General features: G+C 41.1%; 1 protein-coding gene across 1 annotated transcript in view; it reads left to right on the forward strand.

Annotated features, from left to right (window-relative positions):
* The window catches only part of CSE1L (chromosome segregation 1 like), a 50,497-nt gene that overhangs the window by 27,689 nt on the left and 3,397 nt on the right, over window positions 1–19,411 (forward strand). Inside the window, exons 11-22 of the mRNA XM_003809266.6 lie at window positions 1,064–1,129; window positions 1,598–1,800; window positions 3,255–3,339; window positions 4,833–4,894; window positions 10,293–10,429; window positions 11,532–11,635; window positions 14,229–14,326; window positions 15,467–15,617; window positions 15,758–15,966; window positions 16,978–17,075; window positions 17,173–17,258; window positions 18,282–18,363. Coding sequence (XP_003809314.1) covers window positions 1,064–1,129; window positions 1,598–1,800; window positions 3,255–3,339; window positions 4,833–4,894; window positions 10,293–10,429; window positions 11,532–11,635; window positions 14,229–14,326; window positions 15,467–15,617; window positions 15,758–15,966; window positions 16,978–17,075; window positions 17,173–17,258; window positions 18,282–18,363 — 1,381 coding nt within the window. The remainder of the gene's footprint in view (window positions 1–1,063; window positions 1,130–1,597; window positions 1,801–3,254; window positions 3,340–4,832; window positions 4,895–10,292; window positions 10,430–11,531; window positions 11,636–14,228; window positions 14,327–15,466; window positions 15,618–15,757; window positions 15,967–16,977; window positions 17,076–17,172; window positions 17,259–18,281; window positions 18,364–19,411) is intronic.

Raw genomic sequence — 19,411 nt, forward strand, 5'->3', positions numbered from 1 at the left:
TCTCGAACTCCTGGCTTCAAACAATCCTTCTGCCTCAGCCTCCCAAAGTGCTGGGATTACAGGCATGAGCCACCATGCCAGGCCAAGATTGTGTTTTATATCAAAATAGTTATTAGATCAGTGGTTTTCAAATTACATCTGGAACAAAATAAGGAAATTAAGGACAATATAGCGTGAGATTTTATTTCCTGTTGTGTTTTCATAAAAATATGTTTAAAGGATAAATCTTCTGGCTGGGTGTGGTGGCCCATACCTTTAATCCCAACACTTTGGGAGGCTGAGGTGGGAGGAACACTTGAGCCCAGGAGTTCAAGACCAGCCTGGCCAAAATGGCAAAACCTTATCTCTACAAAAAATAAATTAGTTGGGTATGGTGGCATGGGCCTGTGGTCCCAGGTACTCAGGCAGCTTAGGTGGGAGTTTTGCTTGAGCTCAGGAGGTGGAGGCTGCAGTGAGACATGATCACACAACTGCAGTCTGTGTGTGTGTGTGTGTGTAGACTTTTTTTTTTTTTAATTTATATGATAAAAATAGACATGAGATCTCGCTGTGTTGACCAGGCTGGTCTCAAACTCCTGGGCTCAAGCGATCCTCCCATTTCAGCCTCCCAAAGTGCTAGGTTACACGCGTGAGCCACCATGCCGGCCATTTCTGACATTGTCCACTCTACTTATTTGTTGTTGAAATGACTTTAATGAAATAATAGTGATTAAAATTAGGTCGTTGGTATTTTAATGTTCTTATTTGGTGAAATTAAAAGTTAGCATTCTGATACTGATCCCTAACATTTTTGACAGTTGCAGGTATAATCCAATTCTGGGGAAACTGTCACATTAGAACAAGTGAGCCTATCTCATAGTTGTGTGAATTACCTAATAACCTCACCTTTCAGGGTAGCATTTGCTGCTCTAGATAATGATTAAGAGTATATGAAGTAGTCATCTGATGGGAAAGAATTCTTTGCTGTAGAACAAGGCAGTTTTACATACTCTTCTGCATTCTCAGCTGTAAAGTACAGTGACGTCTTTTGGAGTGTTATCTGAAATATCATCTCTCCTTGTAGCTGCTGATGAAGAAGCATTTGAAGATAATTCTGAGGAGTACATAAGGAGAGATTTGGAAGGATCTGGTGTGTATCTTGGTTTTTTAGTTACTAGTCTCTTAGCAAGCCAGTTTTAAGGTGGTTCTCTTTCTAGTAAATGGGAGAAGTGGGATTGAGAATAAGAGTGTTTTTTCAGCAGGCTTTCATTGAGAACTGTTGTCTTTCTTCAACTTGTCTTAAAAAGCTCTTATATGACCTGAATGAAAATATCAAAAGTTGAATCATTTGTCTGTTCTTACATAGTATTTATCAAAATTCTGTGATTCTGTGACCTCTTTAGTTTCATTTTGATTTTGTATTTCTTGAGGGCGGGAATGTTTTTTTCATTGTTTGTGTTGCTGATAGCTATTGGGTGGCCCTTTGTTTTTCGTTCTTTTTTTTTTCGTTTTACAATCGTAGCCAAATTATTCCAGGCAATTTGTTTTCTTATAAATTGGATCAGCTTGTTGGTGGTTGTTTTTTTTCCCCATAATATATTTTCTTTTCATTTCATAGATATTGATACTAGACGCAGGGCTGCTTGTGATCTGGTACGAGGATTATGCAAGTTTTTTGAGGGACCTGTGACAGGAATCTTCTCTGGTTATGTTAATTCCATGCTGCAGGAATACGCAAAAAATCCATCTGTCAACTGGAAACACAAAGATGCAGCCATCTACCTAGTGACATCTTTGGCATCAAAAGCCCAAACACAGAAGGTAAATATTTTTAATGTGGTTTTGTTTCTAAAACAGACATCAGTGACACCCACACAAGTCAAAAAGAAATAACGTCTCTGATAATAGAGCTTACTCTGCCAGATAACCTATTCTGATTAAGATTTATATAATCTCTGAAGATGGCTTTATGTTGATGTATTGAGCACTTAAGTTTCTTATAGACCAGAAAATTGATAGATGGCCACACTTGTTACCTTAGGTGAGACCCGCTGTATAAAATATGCTTAACTTAAACTTAGCTGTTCTTTAATTGAGGAAAGTTTCTTTATTGTCTATTAGTATAGTCTTATTTTACATTTTTATATTTTTGAGACGGAGTCTCACTTTGTCACCAGGCTGGAGTGCAATGGCGTGATCTCAGCTCACTGCAACCTCCACCTCCCGAGTTCGAGCGACTCTCCTGCCTCAGCGTCCCAAGTAACTGGGATTACAAGTGTGCACTACCACACCTGGCTAATTTTTGTATTTTTAGTAGAGACAAGGTTTCACCATATTGGTCAGGATGGTCAAATTCCTGACCTCGTGTGATCCTCACACCTCAGCCTCCCAGAGTGCTGGGATACAGGTGTGAGTCACCGTGCCTAGACAGTATAGTCTTATTTTATATTTTATACATAAGCAGGTTGTGTTTTGTTGTTGTCGTTTTGTTTTGTTTTGTTTTGAGATGGAGTTTCGCTCTTGTTGCCAAGACTGGAGTGCAATGGCACGATCTTGGCTCACCGCAACCTCCGTTTCCTGGGTTCAAGCGATTCTCCTGCCTCAGCCTCCCGAGTAGCTGGGATTACAGGCATGCGCCACCACCCTGGCTAATTTTGTATTTGTAGTAGAGACGGGGTTTCTCCATGTTGGTCAGGCTGTTCTTGAACTCCTGACCTCAGGTGATCCACCTGCTTTGGCCTCCCAAAGTGCTGGGATTACAAGCATGAGCCACCATGCCTAGCCTAAGCAGTTCATGTTTTGAAGTGTTCCTCTCTCTCTTTTTTTTTTTTTTTTTTTTTTTTGAGACGTTGTCTTGCTCTGTCATCCAGGCTGGAATGCAATGGCAACATCTCAGATTACTGCAACCTCTGCCTCCCGGGTTCAAGCAATTCTCATGCCTCAGCCTCCCGAGTAGTTAGAATTACAGGTGCATGCAACTACACCTGGCTAATTTTTTGTGTTTTTAGTAGAGACGGGGTTTTGCCATGTTGGCCAGGCTAGTCTTGAACTCCTGACTTCAAGTGATCTACCCGCCTCGGCCTCCCAAAGTGCTGGGATTACAGCCGTGAGCTCCTGTACACAGCCAGTACAGTCTCATTTTATACATAAGCAATTTGTATTTTGAAGTGTTCATCTCCATTTTAACATGGTTTTCTAAAATTGCCTGAATTTCTAATGTGGTAGATATATACAGGTATTTTGTTATTTTACCATGTTATGAATTTGCTTTTCAGCATGGAATTACACAAGCAAATGAACTTGTAAACCTAACTGAGTTCTTTGTGAATCACATCCTCCCTGATTTAAAATCAGCTAATGGTGAGTTGTGAAATTCTTGCTTTTTTTACAGCTTGCCACACTATACCTGAATTCAAAAAACGGCTTCCTATCCTTGTTCCCTTTTGTTCTTTTTTTTTTTTTTTTCTTTTGAGACGGTGTCTTACTCTGTTACCCAGGCTGGAGTGCAGTGGCACAGTCTCTGCTCACTGCAACTCCTGCCTCCTGGGTTCAAGCGATTCTCCTGCCTCAGCTTCCCAAGCAGCTGGGACTACAGGCACGTACCACCATGCCCGGCTAATTTTTGTATTTTTAGTAGAGACGGGGTTTCCCCATGTTGGCCAGGCTGGTCTCAAACTCCTGACCTCAGGTGATCCACCTGCGTCGGCCTGCCAAAGTGCTGGGATTGCAGGCGTGAGCCTCCATGCCCTGCCCATTATTTCTTTTATTGAATAAAATCTCAAATGGTTTCCCCAGATCTTGTCCATGTGAAATTAATTATTGATAAAGAAAATATTGCTTGATTAGGAGTAAAATAGGAATAAATACAACTAAACTGTAACTCAGCTTTGCTACCTAGTGTATAAATAAGGATTATACATTGGCTTCCTTTTCTTTTTTATTTGAAAAACGAATTCTTAAAAATTGGAGTACATTTCAAAGTACTAGAAAATTGATAAATATTAAGGATATCTTTTGGCCAGGTGCAGTGGCTCACACCTGTAATCCCAGCACTTTGGGAGACTGAGGCGGGAGGATCGTGAGGTCAAGAGATTGAGACCAGCCTGGTCAAAATGGTGAAACCCCGTCTCTACTAAGAATACAAAAACTAGCCGGGCGTGGTGGCGTGTGCCTGTAATCCCAGCTATTCGGGAGGCTGAGGCAGGAGAATCGCTTGAATCCAGGAGGCAGGGGTTGCAGTGAGCCGAGATCGTGCCACTGCACTCTAGCCTGGGATACAGAGCGAGACTCTGTCTCAAAAAAAAAAATTAAGGATAGTTTCTGATGTTTATGAATGTATTGATCTAGATCTAGATATATTCCTTTTTAAAAAAAATATTTTAATGTAGGAAATTTATATACACCCAAAGGTGAAGAGAATATTGTAATGAGCTCCCATGTGACCATCATTTAGCTTCAAGAATTATTAACATTTGGTGATCTATTCCTTTCATTAATTTATTTCCCTACCCACTAGAATAATGTAAAGCAAATTCCAGCTAGACAGACATGTTTCTAATTCAGAATAGCTTCACTTCTGGGAATGTAGGTAGACATGCTCACCGATGCATGGTCCAGCTCATTTTTACTCAATTATATAATATGTGTTCCTTTGTCATGAAACAGGCATGGGGAAAAATAAAATCATTTATAATCCTACCAAAATTAATGACTAAATAGTAAATCATAATATAATTAACCATGCTTTAATTACTTGACATTTTATCTTTTTTTATAACTCTGATGATGTCACTAATTTGGAAGTAATGATCCTTACCACTTAAGTAACTGTGGCTTTCTGTTTTTTTATATAGTGAATGAATTTCCTGTCCTTAAAGCTGACGGTATCAAATATATTATGATTTTTAGAAATCAAGTAAGTAGCTTTTTATTTGTTACACGCCACTTAATCTCTTTAAGAGTTTTATTATGTACCACCTTCTCATCTACTGTGCAGTCATTTTATATCCACATCTAACAAAATTAACAATGATTTCTTTATAACTTAGAATTTTAGACCATGCTTAATTTTCCTCAGATGTCTTTTTGCAATAATAGTAATAGAATTGGGATCTAGATAATGTCCACACATTGCTTACAGTTGATTGTGTCTTAAGTCTCTTAATTTACAACAGAGAGGTCCTTCTCTGCCACTTTTTGTTTGAGATGGAGTCTCATTCTGTCACCCAGGCTGGAGTGCAGTGGCACCATCTTGGCTCACTGCAACCTCTACCTCCTGGGTTCACGTGATTCTCCTGTCTCAGCCTCCCAAATAGCTAGGATTACAGGCACCTGCCACCACACCTAGCTAATTTTTTGTATTTTCAGTAGATCCGGGGTTTCCCCATGTTGACCAGGCTGGTCTCAAACTCCTGACCTCAGGTGATCTGTTCATCTCGGCCTCCCAAAGTGCTGGGACTACAGGTGTGAGCCACTGCACCCAACTGCCTTCCTTTCCTTTTATTTATTTATTTAAAAAAAATTTTTTTTTATTTTGAGACGGATCTCACTCTGTCACCCAGGCTGGAATGCAGTGGCCTGATCTCAGATCACTGTAACCTCTGCCTTCCGGGTTCAAGTGATTCTCCTGCCTTGGCCTCCCTAGTAGCTGGGATTACAGGCATCTGCCACCACGCCTGGCTGATTTTTTGTATTTTTAGTAGTGATGGGGTTTCCCCATGTTGGCCAAGCTGGTCTCAAACTCCTGACCTCAGGTGATCCACCAGCCTTGGCCTCCCAAAGTGCTGGGATTACAGCTGTGAGCCACTGCACCTGGCCTCTACCCTTCCTTATGCTTGTTGTTGGAGAAAACACTCATTTATCTTAGAGACTTTCTCACATTTTACTTTTGGCTGATTGCACCTTGAATCCCTCAGTATTCAAGGGGTATTGGTTCCAGGATGCCTGAATATCCCAAAATTGATGAATACTTAGGTCCCACATTTGGGCCTGTGGAATCCTCATATATGAAAAGCCAGCCTTCCACATACAGATTTTACATCCCAGGAATACTGTGTTTTCTATTTGCATTTGGTCTAAAACAAATCCAGCCAGGCATGGTGGCTTGTGCCTGTAATCCCAACACTTTGAGAGGCTGAGGCAGGCAGATCATTTGAGGTCAGGAGTTCAAGACCACCTTGGCCAACATGACGAAACCCCATCTCTACTAAAAATACTAGCTGGGTGTGGTGGCACATGCCTATAATCCCATCTACTCGGGAGGCTGAGACATGAGAATCACTTGAACCCAGGAGGCGAAGGTTGCAGTGAGCCAAGATCATGCCATTGCACTCCAGCCTGGACAACAGAGCAAGACTCAAACCCGTGTTGTTCAAGGGTCTCCTGAAGTTTATGTTGTCCCTCTAGTCCCCATATTTCTATATTGGTAAATCTGGGGGCTTGATTAGACTTAGATTCCTTGGTCAGGGGTGACACAAGAAAGCATCATAGGTATACTTTCTGTTTCATTTTATCAGGATATACACAATATCTGGTTGTTTTGTTTTTTTTTATTTTTTTGCTTTTTTTTTTTTTGCTCGCTGCAAGCTCAGCCTCCTGGGTTCACGCCATTCTCCTGCCTCAGCGTCCCAAGTAGCTGGGACTACAGGCGTCAGGCACCATGCCTGGCCCTGGTTATCAATTTTTAATGATGTTAAGACAGATCAGTGGATTCAGATGAAGGAGAACGTTACATTGTCAACATTTTTTAAATAGCACTTTAAAAATTGAGATATACTTTATTCTTTTTTTTTGGAGACGGAGTTTCGCTCTCATTGCCCAGGCAATGGAACGATCTCGGCTCACCGCAACATGCGTCTCCCGAGTTCAAGCGATTTTCTTGCCTCAGCCTCCTGAGTAGCTGGGATTACAAGCATCCACCACCACGCCTGGCTAATTTTGTATTTTTAGTAGAGACGGGGTTTCTCCATGTTGGTCAGGCTGGTCTCGAACCCCCTATCTCAGGCGATCCGCCTGCCTCGGCCTCCCAAAATGCTAGGATTACAGGCATGAGCCACTGCGCCCGGCCTTATTCATTTATTTTTGAGACAAAGTCTCACAGTCTGTCGGCCAGTCTAGAGTGAACTACTACAATCATAGCTCAATGCAGCCTTAAACTTGTAGGCTCAAGTGACCCTTTTGCCTAAGCCTCCCTGAGTAGCCAAGACTATAGGTGTGTGCCACACCACCTGGCTAATTTTTTATACTTTTTACTTAGTTTATTGTTTCTTTCTTTCTCCTTTTTTTTTTTTTTTTGAGAGGTAGTTTTGCTCTGTTGCCCAGGCTGGAGTACAGTGGTGCGATCTCGGCTCACTGCAGCCTCCACCTCCCAGGTTCAAGTGATTCTCTTGCCTCAGCCTCCTGAGTAGCTGGGATTACACGTGCCTGCCACCATGCCCAGCTAATTTTTGTGTTGTTAGAAGAGACAGGGTTTCACCATGTTGGCCAGGCTGGTCTCAAACTCCTGACCTCAGGTGATCCACCCCTGCCTCAGTCTCCGAAAGTGCTGGGATTATAGGCGTGAGCTACCACGCCCGGCCCATTTCTTTATTTTTTGAAACAGGGTCTCGTTCTGTCGCCCAGGCTGGAGTGCAGTGACATGACCACAGCTCACTGCAGCCTTGAACTCCTGGGCTCAAGCAGTCCTCCCACTTTCAGCCTCCCGAGTAGCTGGAACCCAGGCACGTGCCACCACACCCAGCCATATTGCATTACTTTTAAAAAATCAATTGAGAAAAATTATAGAGAATACCTGCTTCCCCAGTTAGAGTATGTTGGAATTTTGCCAATCTTAAATGGTATCTCATTGCAGTTTTAATTTACGTTTGTTTTATTTTGAGTTCAGTTAAGCATCTTTCCACTTGAAGGGTCCATTTTCATTTTCGGTGAACTGTGAATTCATCTTCTTTTGCCCATTTTTCTATCTGATTATTGGTCTTAATTTTTAGAGAACGTGTAGTTTTTCTTCTGATTCTTAACGCCTAGGTCACTTTAATTGTACTGAGAAAAAAATCAAAACTTGCACTCATCTTATTCCTTTGATGTCTTTGCCCAGTAACAATGGTGCCATCTTGCAAAATATTTTAAACACACAAGCAGGAATAAAACAATATGATGATTACTGAAATAATCCTCACAAATCTTAAAACTCCAGGCCATATTTATGTATACATACATATACAATGGAGGTATTCCAGATGCTCCCTGCCCAGTCAGTCCCTTTCTCTCTATAGGTAATTACTGTAATGAATTCGGTGTATTTGACACCCATGGAAGTGCTTTTCTTACGCTTTCACTACGCGTTTATGTTTCTGCAAAAATTATTTAGTATTATGTAGGTTTTAATTTTTTTTTTTAGATGGAGTCTTGCTCTGTTGCCCAGGTTCAAGCCATGCTTTTTTTATACTTTCACTATGTGTTTATGTTTCTGCAGAAATTATTTAGTATGCTGTAGGTTTTAATTTTTTTTTAGATGGAGTCTTGCTCTGTTGCCCAGGTTCAAGCCATTCTCCTGCCTCAGCCTCCCAAGTAGCTGGGACTGCAGGTGCCCACCACCACGCCCAGCAATTTTTTGGTAGAGACAGGGTTTTGCCATCTTGGCCAGGCTGGTCTTGAACTCCTGACCTCAGGTGATCCACCCGCCTTGGCCTCCCAAAGTGCTGGGATTACAGTCGTGATTCACCACGCCTGGCCTAGGTTTTAAATTTTTGTTTGTATAAATGACATCATACTATGGGTTTCATTTTTCTGTTTTTTGTTTACTTGTTTGTTTTGAGACGGAGTCTTCGCTCTGTCGCTCAGTGCAGTAACACAATCAAGTCATGCAGTGGCACGATCTTGGCTCACTGCAAGCTTCACCTCCTGGGTTCATGCCATTCTCCTGCCTCAGCCTCGCGATAGCTGGGACTACAGGCTACCGCCACCATGCCCGGCTAATTTTTTTTGTATTTTTTAGTAGAGACGGGGTTTCACTGTGTTAGCCAGGATGGTCTCGATCTCCTGACGTTGTGATCCGCCCGCCTTGGCCTCCCAAAGTGCTGGGATTACAGGCATGAGCCACCGTGCCCGGCCTTTTCTGTTTGATTTTGAGAATGAGGTCTTGCTCTGTTGCCCAGGCTGGAGTGCAGTGGTGCGATCATAGCTTACTTCAGCCAGGAAGTTCTGGACTCAAGCGATCCTCCTGCCTTAGCCTCCCTAGTTGATGGGATTACGGGCATGCTCCACCATACCCACCTACATCATGACTGTTTGTCCTTAACATCTTTTTTTTTTTTCTTTTTTCTTTTTTTTTTTTTTCTGAGATGGAGTCTTGCTCTGTTGCCCACGCTGGAGTGCAGTGGTGCAGTCTCAGCTCACTGCAACCTCCACCTCCTGGGTTGAAGCCATTCTTCTGCCACAGCCTCCTGAGTAGCTGGGACTACAGGCGCATGCCACCACGTCTGGCTAATTTTTTGTATTTTTAGTAGAGGTTTCACCATGTTAGCCAGGATGGTCTTGATCTCATGACCTCGTGATCTACCCGCCTCGGCCTCCCAAAGTGCTGGGATTACAGGCGTGAGCCGCCACTGCGCCCGGCCTAACATCATTTTTGAGTTATTCATTTAGTGCCTAAAGCGATCCAGCTACCTCAGCCTCTCAAGTTGCTGGGACTACAGGAATTCACTACCATGCCCAGCTAATTTTTTATTTAATTTTTTTTTAATAGAGATGAGGTCTCACTATGTTGCCCAGGCTGGTCTTGAGCTCCTGGGCTTAAGCAATTGTTCTACCTTGGCTTCCTGAAGTATTGGGATTATAGACAGGAATGAACCACCACACCCAGGAGGCTTTTCTAGTTTAGACTAATGAATGTTTCAAATTTAGAGGTTTTTAATGAAGATTGTTCTCGTATTTGTTGCTTTTTGGGGGTGGGAAGAGAACAAAAAATGAGACACAAAAAGGTTAAATAACTTTTTCAAGAAATATCTGCTAGTGATGATTCTTAAGTTTGGTGAAATCTTAGTCTCCTTCTCTGTGATACTATTATTTTATGGTATGTTGATTTATCTGCAAGATGTTATCCTCATTGTGCTCTGAAAAGGAGAATTTAGAAAGTGGAAATTGAACCATTATGTGCAAGTGAAAGTTTTGGTTTCTGGGCAGCAGCATCTCCTATTATAACAGAGCTTAAAAATAGCAAATTGTTCTTTAAATCAACAGGTCCTTCTCTTCCAATTGTCTTTTACTCAAATATGGAATCATTGCATTTAGAGCATGTATATTATTGTGTTTTTTAGGTGCCAAAAGAACATCTTTTAGTCTCGATTCCTCTCTTGATTAATCATCTTCAAGCTGAAAGTATTGTTGTTCATACTTACGCAGCTCATGCTCTTGAACGGCTCTTTACTATGCGAGGGCCTAACAATGCCACTCTGTGAGTATTTTATTTTAAAGTTTTTTAGCCTGGGGTAGGGGCCGTACTGTGCTGGTCAAAGATATCTGAATGTTTTCATAATTTCACTAGTAGGAAAACAAATGTCTGCTTTTTATTCCTTTATACTCTGTTTCATTCTAAAAGCATTTGAGGCTGCTTACTAAAATAGGTGCATTATGACAATACAATTTAATAAACTGGAGCCAAGGAAAGTAACTGAGATAAAGTTAATAAACAGAAATGTGTGTCAAAGGATCCTATATAGTAGTCCAAGAAACTCCAAATTTTATTTGGAGTCTCTTAGCAGCCAGGGCAAAGAGGGAAACTTGGGGAGTTAAAATTTTCACAGGGTCTATGAGATAAAAGTTAAAGCAGAGAATACTGTACAATAGTAGTAGTAGTGTTCTCAGCAACAATCATGTAACAGTTATTTTCATGTGGCTATTTGCGTAATGTCACTTATTTCTGAGATATGACCTAACCGAATGAAAGTAATTCACTAGGGACCAAGAAAATAGCTCTTCTGGCCTGAACCAGGATGAAATGTAGAGGAATTGATGGTCTGCATGTCTTTCAGGCCACTATTCAACAGTATTATTTCTTGAAATGAGCTTTGGGTAAGAGATGGAAAACAGTTCTAGGTTCTTTCCTTCATCAAGAACTTGAAGTACAGATAATCTCAGTGGCCAATCCTTTGAGGTGAGTCAAGCCAGTACCTATCTTCAGGCCCAGAATTTATGCAGAAAACAGTTCTGAATCTTGGCTCCACCTCCAAAAACAAAATAAATGACAGAGTCCCCTGAGATTCCGAGTTCTTTCTCAGTGGTAATAGATATAAACCAGGGACAACTGTTTCAACTTCAGATGTTGTTGGGTTTAGCTGGCTTTTTGGTTCAGTTGTGTTTGGTTCTCGATGTGCCTTCTTAGGAGCCTAACATGAGCACATGTAAAAAAATTATTTTCCTAAACTGTCTATCAATTGTCAGTGGTGGGAGATGGTTCAGTTTTATGCTGAGAAGGGTGACATAGTGGTTGCCAAGGGTAATCCGCAGTGACAAACTCAAGAGTTGGTAGTGACTGAAAGCTGTTTTTTCATCTATAGCTTTACAGCTGCAGAAATCGCACCGTTTGTTGAGATTCTGCTAACAAACCTTTTCAAAGCTCTCACACTTCCTGGCTCTTCAGAAAATGAATATATTATGAAAGGTAGGCTGTTTCCCTGGTGTGCAGACTACAGGTATCCAATCTCAGATTGTAAGGGTGAGCACTCTGAGTTATACTTCAGGTTATACAGTCTATGAACCAGATAATGTTTACCAAGTAGTAAGTTAGTTTAGATATTTCAAAATGAAAAACATCATCTTGTTTACTACTAACAGTAATTTTTTTTTTTTTTTTTGAGATGGAGCCTTGCTCTGTTGCCCAGGCTGAAGTGCAGTGGCTTGATCTCAGCTCACTGCCACCTCTCCCTCCTGGGTTCAAGCGATTCTCCTGCCTCAGCCTCCCGAGTAACTGGGATTACAGGCGCACTCCACCATGCCCGGTTAATTTTTGTATTTTTAGTAGAGACAGGGTTTTGCCATGTTGGCCAGGCTGGTCTCAAATTCCTGACCTCAAATATCTGCCTGCCTCAGCCTCCCAAAGTGCTGGGATTAGAGGCCACTGCACCTGGCCAACAGTAATCTTAATTTGATACGGAACTTCTCATTACAGAAAATGTAGCAAAGCCCTTTTTTCCTTCCCTAGATTTTCTTTAAGGCAAAGAAGAGATCATGCAACGTTTATTAACTGCTTGCTCACCTAGGTAGGGGTGAAATGTGGGTGCCTGTGGTAGACTCTGCACAAATCGTGTCTTCTTACGTACTGCCAAGGATACAGGCAGCTGTATCCATCCACAGGCTGGTGTATCCATCCACCAGGCACTACATTAGTTGAGTGTCCTGGTGCCAGCTCTGAATTTAGAGATAGTCTCAGTGTTTTTCACTGTTGCATCCCAAAAGCCTAGCACATTGGGTCGTAGGAAGCACTTTTCAGAGAAACTCCCTTATCTTTTCAGTCTGGATCAGAAATCCTAGAGTGGATGTGTGTATCTGGGTGTATGTTTCCAACACTATCCTTCCCCCAACAATGATGTATAATTGTGTAATTATTGTTGTTTAATGTCCTTTTTTTTTTTTTGAGATGGAGTTTCACTCTTGTTGCCCAGGCTGGAGTGCAATGGCACAATCTCAGCTCACTGCAGCCTCACTCTCCTGGGTTCAAGCGATTCGCCTGCCTCAGCCTCCCGAGTAGCTGGGATTATAGGCGTGTGCTACCACGCCCAGCTAATTTTGTATTTTTAGTAGAGACAGGGTTTCTGCATGTTGGTCAGGCTGGTCTTGAACTCCCGACCTCAGGTGATCCACCCGCCTCAGCCTCCCAAAGTGCTGGGATTACAGGTGTGAGCCACTACGCCCAGCCTTAACGTCCATTTCTATGAGAGCGGCTAACTAGTCTGTAATCTTCATTACTGTGTTTTTAGGGTATGTAAGAATACACAGTATGTAATACCTTCTCTGTACGGTTGTATGAGTGAATGAAATAATTCTGCGCCAGCCTAGTGGAGGAGCACCAATTTATCGTCTAGCCCTTTTAACCCAGGTCAGGGAAGGATTTTCTCTAGGAAGTGATCTCTAAGCTGAGATATGACCTAACCGAACGTTAGGTGTGAGGGATAGGTAGCAATCTGTTGAAGGGTGGATGAGTCTTTGACTCCAGTAGAGGAGGAAACATGATGTGCAGAGTTCAGGAGGCAAGAGCAGATAGCTTTCTGTCCTTTATGCTTGGCATGTATTTGGGGCTCTGCTTAGTAAACATTTATTTTGGAAATGTTATTTGTGGAAAGAGAGCTTTTATACATTTTTAGCTGACAAATTTATTTTTCTCCCATGCTTCCTATTTTTAACCCATTTATGGTCTTTTGAGCAATATTTTTGCAATTTGGACTCTGTGGCTTTACATGTATTTTTAGAATTTTTTTAGGCTCCTAATCTCTTTTTTTTTTGAGGGAGGTGGATAAGCAGTTTTCTCTTCAGTTTCCTGTAGTTTGTGATCATGTTTCCTTTAGGCTAGGGCTAAACATTTTCTGATGCTGGTTTCTTTTTCTTTTTTTTTTTTTTTTTTTTGAGAGAGAGAGGGAGTCTCGCTCTCCCAGGCTGGAGTGCAGTGGCTTGATCTTGGCTCACTGCAACCTCCACTTCCCAGGTTCAAGCGATTCTCAAGCCTCAGCCTCCCGAGTAGCTGGGACTACAGACGTGCACCACATACCTGGCTAATTTTGCTATTTTTAATGGAGATGGGTTTTGCCATGTTAGCCAGGTTGGTCTCAAACTCTAGCCTCAAGTGATCCGCCAGCCTCGGCCTCCCAAAGTGCTGGGGTTACAGGTGTGAGCCACCAAGCATGGCCTCTGCTACTGATTTCTAAGAGAAAGAGACCCCAAACAGTTCTCTCTCAGACTCACCTGCTCCATTCATGTCAGCTCACTGTTTCTTCCTCTTAGTCAACCTCTTTAATTATTTTTTAAACCTTGAGCCTTCTAGAAATACTCAGTATTTCCCAGCTAAATTTTGTTGCCAACCCGTCCTAATTTTAAAAGGAAGGGAAATTTAGATTATTTTTAAATGTAGAGAGCTATCTCGGGGTTGTCTAAGCATCTTAAAATTTAGTTGATGAATTAGTGCGCTTTTTTACCCCCAGTCGCTCTCTTATTCTGAAGTTTAACTAAACTCTATTTGTTTTTGCTGTTTTTGTATTTTACAGCTATCATGAGAAGTTTTTCTCTCCTACAAGAAGCCATAATCCCCTACATCCCTACTCTCATCACTCAGCTTACACAGAAGCTATTAGCTGTTAGTAAGGTAATAGAGCCAATTTTGAAAGTGGGGTTCCTTTTTTATTTGCTCCAAACTGTTTGGGCCTCAGAACTCTTTGGCATTACGTGAAGCTTTAGAGAAGGTCTGTGAATTCTTCCTGACCAGCCACTAATGGACTTTTCTGAAAGTGTGGGCATGCTGTTAGATTGGAGACGTAATAGCAGTCACCTTTAAGTGTATGCTAGAAGCTTGAATACATTTTCATTCTCATTACAAAAGTAACATGTTTATTGTAGAAAAAGAAAGTGCAGATGATCCAAAATTACCTTAAATGGAGTTAAGTAGGCTTTGCACTAAATGGATATAAAAGAGGCTGTCTGGACTTCTATGAAATGATGATTAAAATCCTTTGTGTTGTCTTTTCTTCCTTACTCTTATTTCTCAAAAGGAAAGTTCACTCTGATCAAAATTTTACAGATACTTAGATTCATGTTTATTAACACTAAATTTTAGAAAATAAATCCGTTTAAGGCTGACAGAATTCCTTTTTAGATGCTATTCTTGATCTTATGAGAATTAGATCAATTCATAGGAAGTGTTGGAGGGATTTTGGAGAACAGAGTGATTATTATTCAACCGAGTTAGGGTTAAGGGTCTTTGGACTACTTAGGGCCTTGAGGGATGGAGGGGGGAGGGAACCCAAGTCTCCGCCTCCCATATGTATTACCATCTCATGTTCTGATTGAGTTAGATTTGTATGCTAGTAGCCTTCCAAGAACTTGTTTAAAGAAAAATGGGGTTTTGTTGCTTAAAAAGAACATTAAAAACTACTCATTTGGGGGATTATCACTAAGTAGACATAGACATTGAGGCCCACAGAAGTTAAGGCTAGTGGCATTACTAGGACTTAGTATTTCTTCTCTGCGAGGGCACGTGGGCTTAAGACAAGTTACAGCTCTGGGATCTGAGGTTTGTATAAGCAACTCTGTAACTCTGAAGTATGTTTTTCATGGTGGACTTTGGGCCATTTAAAAAAAAATTCAAATGAACAAGCACTAGGGTATAATTGGTGTTTTTTTCTTAATTTTGATTTTTAAAAAATAAGATGGCCTCTATTTTAAATGTGTTTTATAAAGGTTAGGTGTGGATTATTAGCATAATTAGGTTTTTTTTTTTTAATTTCAGAACCCAAGCAAACCTCACTTTAATCACTACATGTTTGAAGCAATATGTTTATCCATAAGAATAACTTGCAAAGCTAACCCTGCTGCTGTTGTAAATTTTGAGGAGGCTTTGTTTTTGGTGTTTACTGAAATCTTACAAAATGATGTGCAAGGTAAGTTAACGGAAATTATTTTCTTTGTAATGGAATAAAATTAACATGGCTATAAAATGCAGCCCACCTAAGCGATGTGGGCCTTTTGTGTCAGTCATTCCTTCTGAAGCTCACAGCTCTGTTTTTACTTTTATCAACAGAATTTATTCCATACGTCTTTCAAGTGATGTCTTTGCTTCTGGAAACACACAAAAATGACATCCCGTCTTCCTATATGGCCTTATTTCCTCATCTCCTTCAGCCAGTGCTTTGGGAAAGAACAGGAAATATTCCTGCTCTAGTGAGGCTTCTCCAAGCATTCTTAGAACGCGGTTCAAACACAATAGCAAGTGCTGCAGCTGACAAAATTGTGAGTCAGGTTTTGATATAACTGTAATTTTATAAAGTAGCTTGGAGAAACTGGGGATGGCAGATGTTTGAAATTTTTTTATTTAAAATAAATTTAAGGCTGGGGGCAGTGGCTCAAGCCCACCACTTTGGGAGCCTCTAGTGGGAGGATCCCTTGAGCCGAGGAGTTTAAGACCAGCCTGGGCAACGTGGTGAGATCTATCTCTACAAAGGAAAAAAAAGCTTTTTAATTAGTTGGACACAGTGGAGCATGCCTGTGGTCCCATCTACTTGGGAGGCTAAGGTGAGAGGGTCGCTTGAGCCCAGGAGTTTAAGGCTGCAGTGAGCCATGATCTCACCATTGCACTCCATCCTGGGCAACAGAGCTAGACCCTGTCTCTTAAAAAAATAACAATAATAATAATAATAATAATAACGGAAATAATTAGTAGAAAATGTTATGGTATGTTTTATCAGAATTCTATATCCTTTAGTTATTTATATCCATGATGGAAAATTTTAAAAACAGAGCCAAACAGGTTGATTTTAAGAACTTAACTTTGGTCGGGCGTGGTGGCTCACACCTGTAATCTCAGCACTTTGGGAGGCCGAGGTGGGCAGATCACCTGAGGTCAGGAGTTCAAGACCAGCCTGGCCAACATGGCGAAACCCCGTCTCTACTAAAAATAAAAATTAGGTGGGTGTGGTGGCACGTGCCTGTAATCCCAGCTACTCAGAAGGCTGAGGCAGGAGAATCGCTTGAACCTGGGAAGCAGAGGTTGCAGTGAGCCAAGATCGCCCCATTGCACTCTAGCCTGGGCAACAAGAGTGAAACTCCGTCTCAAAGAAAAAAAAAATTACTTTAATGGCTACGTGGGAGGAATTTTTCCCCATATGTTTCAGAAATAATTAAAGAGAAAAGGATAGATTATTACAGTATGAACTCTGTTTTAAGACATATATCATGTTTTAACTTTTCGAATAATTATTCCTGTTTGTTAACCATTTTCTGTTGGATCTCATTTCTTAACAGCCTGGGTTACTAGGTGTCTTTCAGAAGCTGATTGCATCCAAAGCAAATGACCACCAAGGTTTTTATCTTCTAAACAGTATAATAGAGCACATGCCTCCGTGAGTATGACTAGAACTTTGTGCATTTATTTAGAAATTTTGTTAGGTGCTCAGAAAAGTGCTAAATTTATATTGTTGATTTTTTTTAATTCTTTAGTGAATCAGTTGACCAATATAGGAAACAAATCTTCATTCTGCTATTCCAGAGACTTCAGAATTCCAAAACAACCAAGTTTATCAAGAGTAAGTAAAATCATCTGGATGTTCTACAGAAGTAATGAAAAAAGGTAGCTAAAACCCTTAGACTTTATGGTTGCAGATACATTTTTTATCCGTTTTAAACTTTATGCAAAAAATACTTGGCCACGTGTGGAGGTTCATGCCTGTAATCGCAGCACTTTGGGTGGCCAAGGGAGGCCGATCGCTTGAGCTCAGGAGTTCAAGACCAGCCTGGGCAACATGGCGAAACCCTGTCCCTACGAAAAGTACAAAAAAATTAGCCAGGCATGGTGGCATGTGCCTGTAGTCGCAGCTGCTTGGGAGGCTGAAGTAGGAGCATCACCTAAGTCCCAGAGGTTGAGGCTGCAGTGAGCCAAGATTACACCCACTGTACTCCATCCTAGGTGATAGAGTGAGACCCTGTCTCAAAAACAAAAAAGAAAATATTGTAAGGGCCTGGTGCGGTGGCTCTCATCTGTAATCCCAGCACTTTGGGAGGTGAAAGTGGGAGTATTCCTTGAGCCCAGGAGTTAACGACCAGCCTGGGCAACATGGTAAGACCCTGTCTCTACAAAACAGCCAAGCATGGTGGTGTGTGCCTGTAGTCCCAGCTACTCAGGAGGCTGAGGTGGGAGGATCACTTGACCCTGGGAAGTTAAGGCTGCGTGAGCTGTGATCACGCTCCTGCACCCAGCCTAGGTGATAGAGTGAAACCTTCTCACAAGAAAAAAGAAAATATTTTAAGATGTTTGTGTTCTCCAAACATTAAGTTAGTGTTAGTCATATTGTGTTCCAGAGGTTGGTTTATGGTTGGATACCAAAACATTTTTTCAGTAGAGAGAATATTATAAGGAAATATAAATCAAAGAGAGACAGCATGTAAAGGTCTATGACAGAAAGACAAGTTTTCTATTTACTAGAAGGCAGGTATTGATGCCACAGCCTTTGGATGTTAATGATTAAGCATAGGTTTATTTTGCAGACTTATCAGTTACCAGTTTAGTGCGTGAGTTCTCTATGCTGATATTCTGCATCTTCTTTCAACAGGTTTTTTAGTCTTTATTAATTTGTATTGCATAAAATATGGGGCACTAGCACTACAAGAAATATTTGATGGTATACAACCAAAGTAAGTTTGTTTTTATTATTTTTTAAAGGAAGAAAATGTTTTGACTTTTTTTTTAGTACAAATCAGTATCTCTGTCTTATAGATGATGATGTGGTTCTTGGTATGGAGATAGTGTCTATGGTTTTCAAAATATTCTTAGGTATTGGGGGTAAAGAAAAAGTAATCCTGGCCCAGCATGGTGGCTCACGCCCATAATCCCACACTCTGAGAGGCTGAGGAGGGAGGATTTAGCTCAGGAGTTTGAGACCAGCCTGGGCAATATAGTGAGACTCCATCTCAAAAAAAGAAAAAACACCCTGGAATCATTGTTCTAATCCTCTAGATTAGAGGACCATCTACTCTACACACTGGCATTCTCCACAGCCAGTGTTCTGTATTATGTTAAATGGTCAGTGTTGTCTCCAGGAGCCTGCCTTATTAAAACTAACAGCAGAAAACACCACATGTTCTCACTCATAGGTGGGAATTGAACAATGAGAACACTTGGACACAGGGCGGGGAACATCACACTCTGGGGCCTGTCGTGGGATGGGGGGCAGGGGAAGGGAGGGCAGAGGGAGGGATAGCATTAGCAGAAATACCTAATGTAAATAACGAGTTAATGGGTTCAGTAAACCAACTTGGCACATGTATACATATGTAACAAACCTGCACGTTGTGCACATGTACCCTAGAACTTAAAGTATAATTAAAAAAAACAGAATTTTCCTTCCCCCTTTTTTAAAAAATCGTGCTAATCCATATCGTTCCAATTTTAGTATATGTGCTGCTAATGCAAACACAACAGAATTTTTCAAATGAGAAATACTTAGGACCAATAAATTAACTTTGTTTTTGACTTATCTGGTATATATGCAAAGAATGTATTTAGGTGGCATTTCCCATTAGTAGGGAATAAAACAATTATAACGATAAGATAAAGAACAACTCTTGGGGAAAATTTCTTCGGGGACAGTTAGATCCCTGTACCTCAGTTATGTCTCAAAAATTCTACATTGACTAAAAAATGAATTACTCTGGAAAGGAGACCAGAAAACATGGCTTCCGG

The sequence above is a fragment of the Pan paniscus genome, chromosome 21 (genome assembly GCF_029289425.2).
Source record: "Pan paniscus chromosome 21, NHGRI_mPanPan1-v2.0_pri, whole genome shotgun sequence".
NCBI lineage: Eukaryota > Metazoa > Chordata > Mammalia > Primates > Hominidae > Pan > Pan paniscus.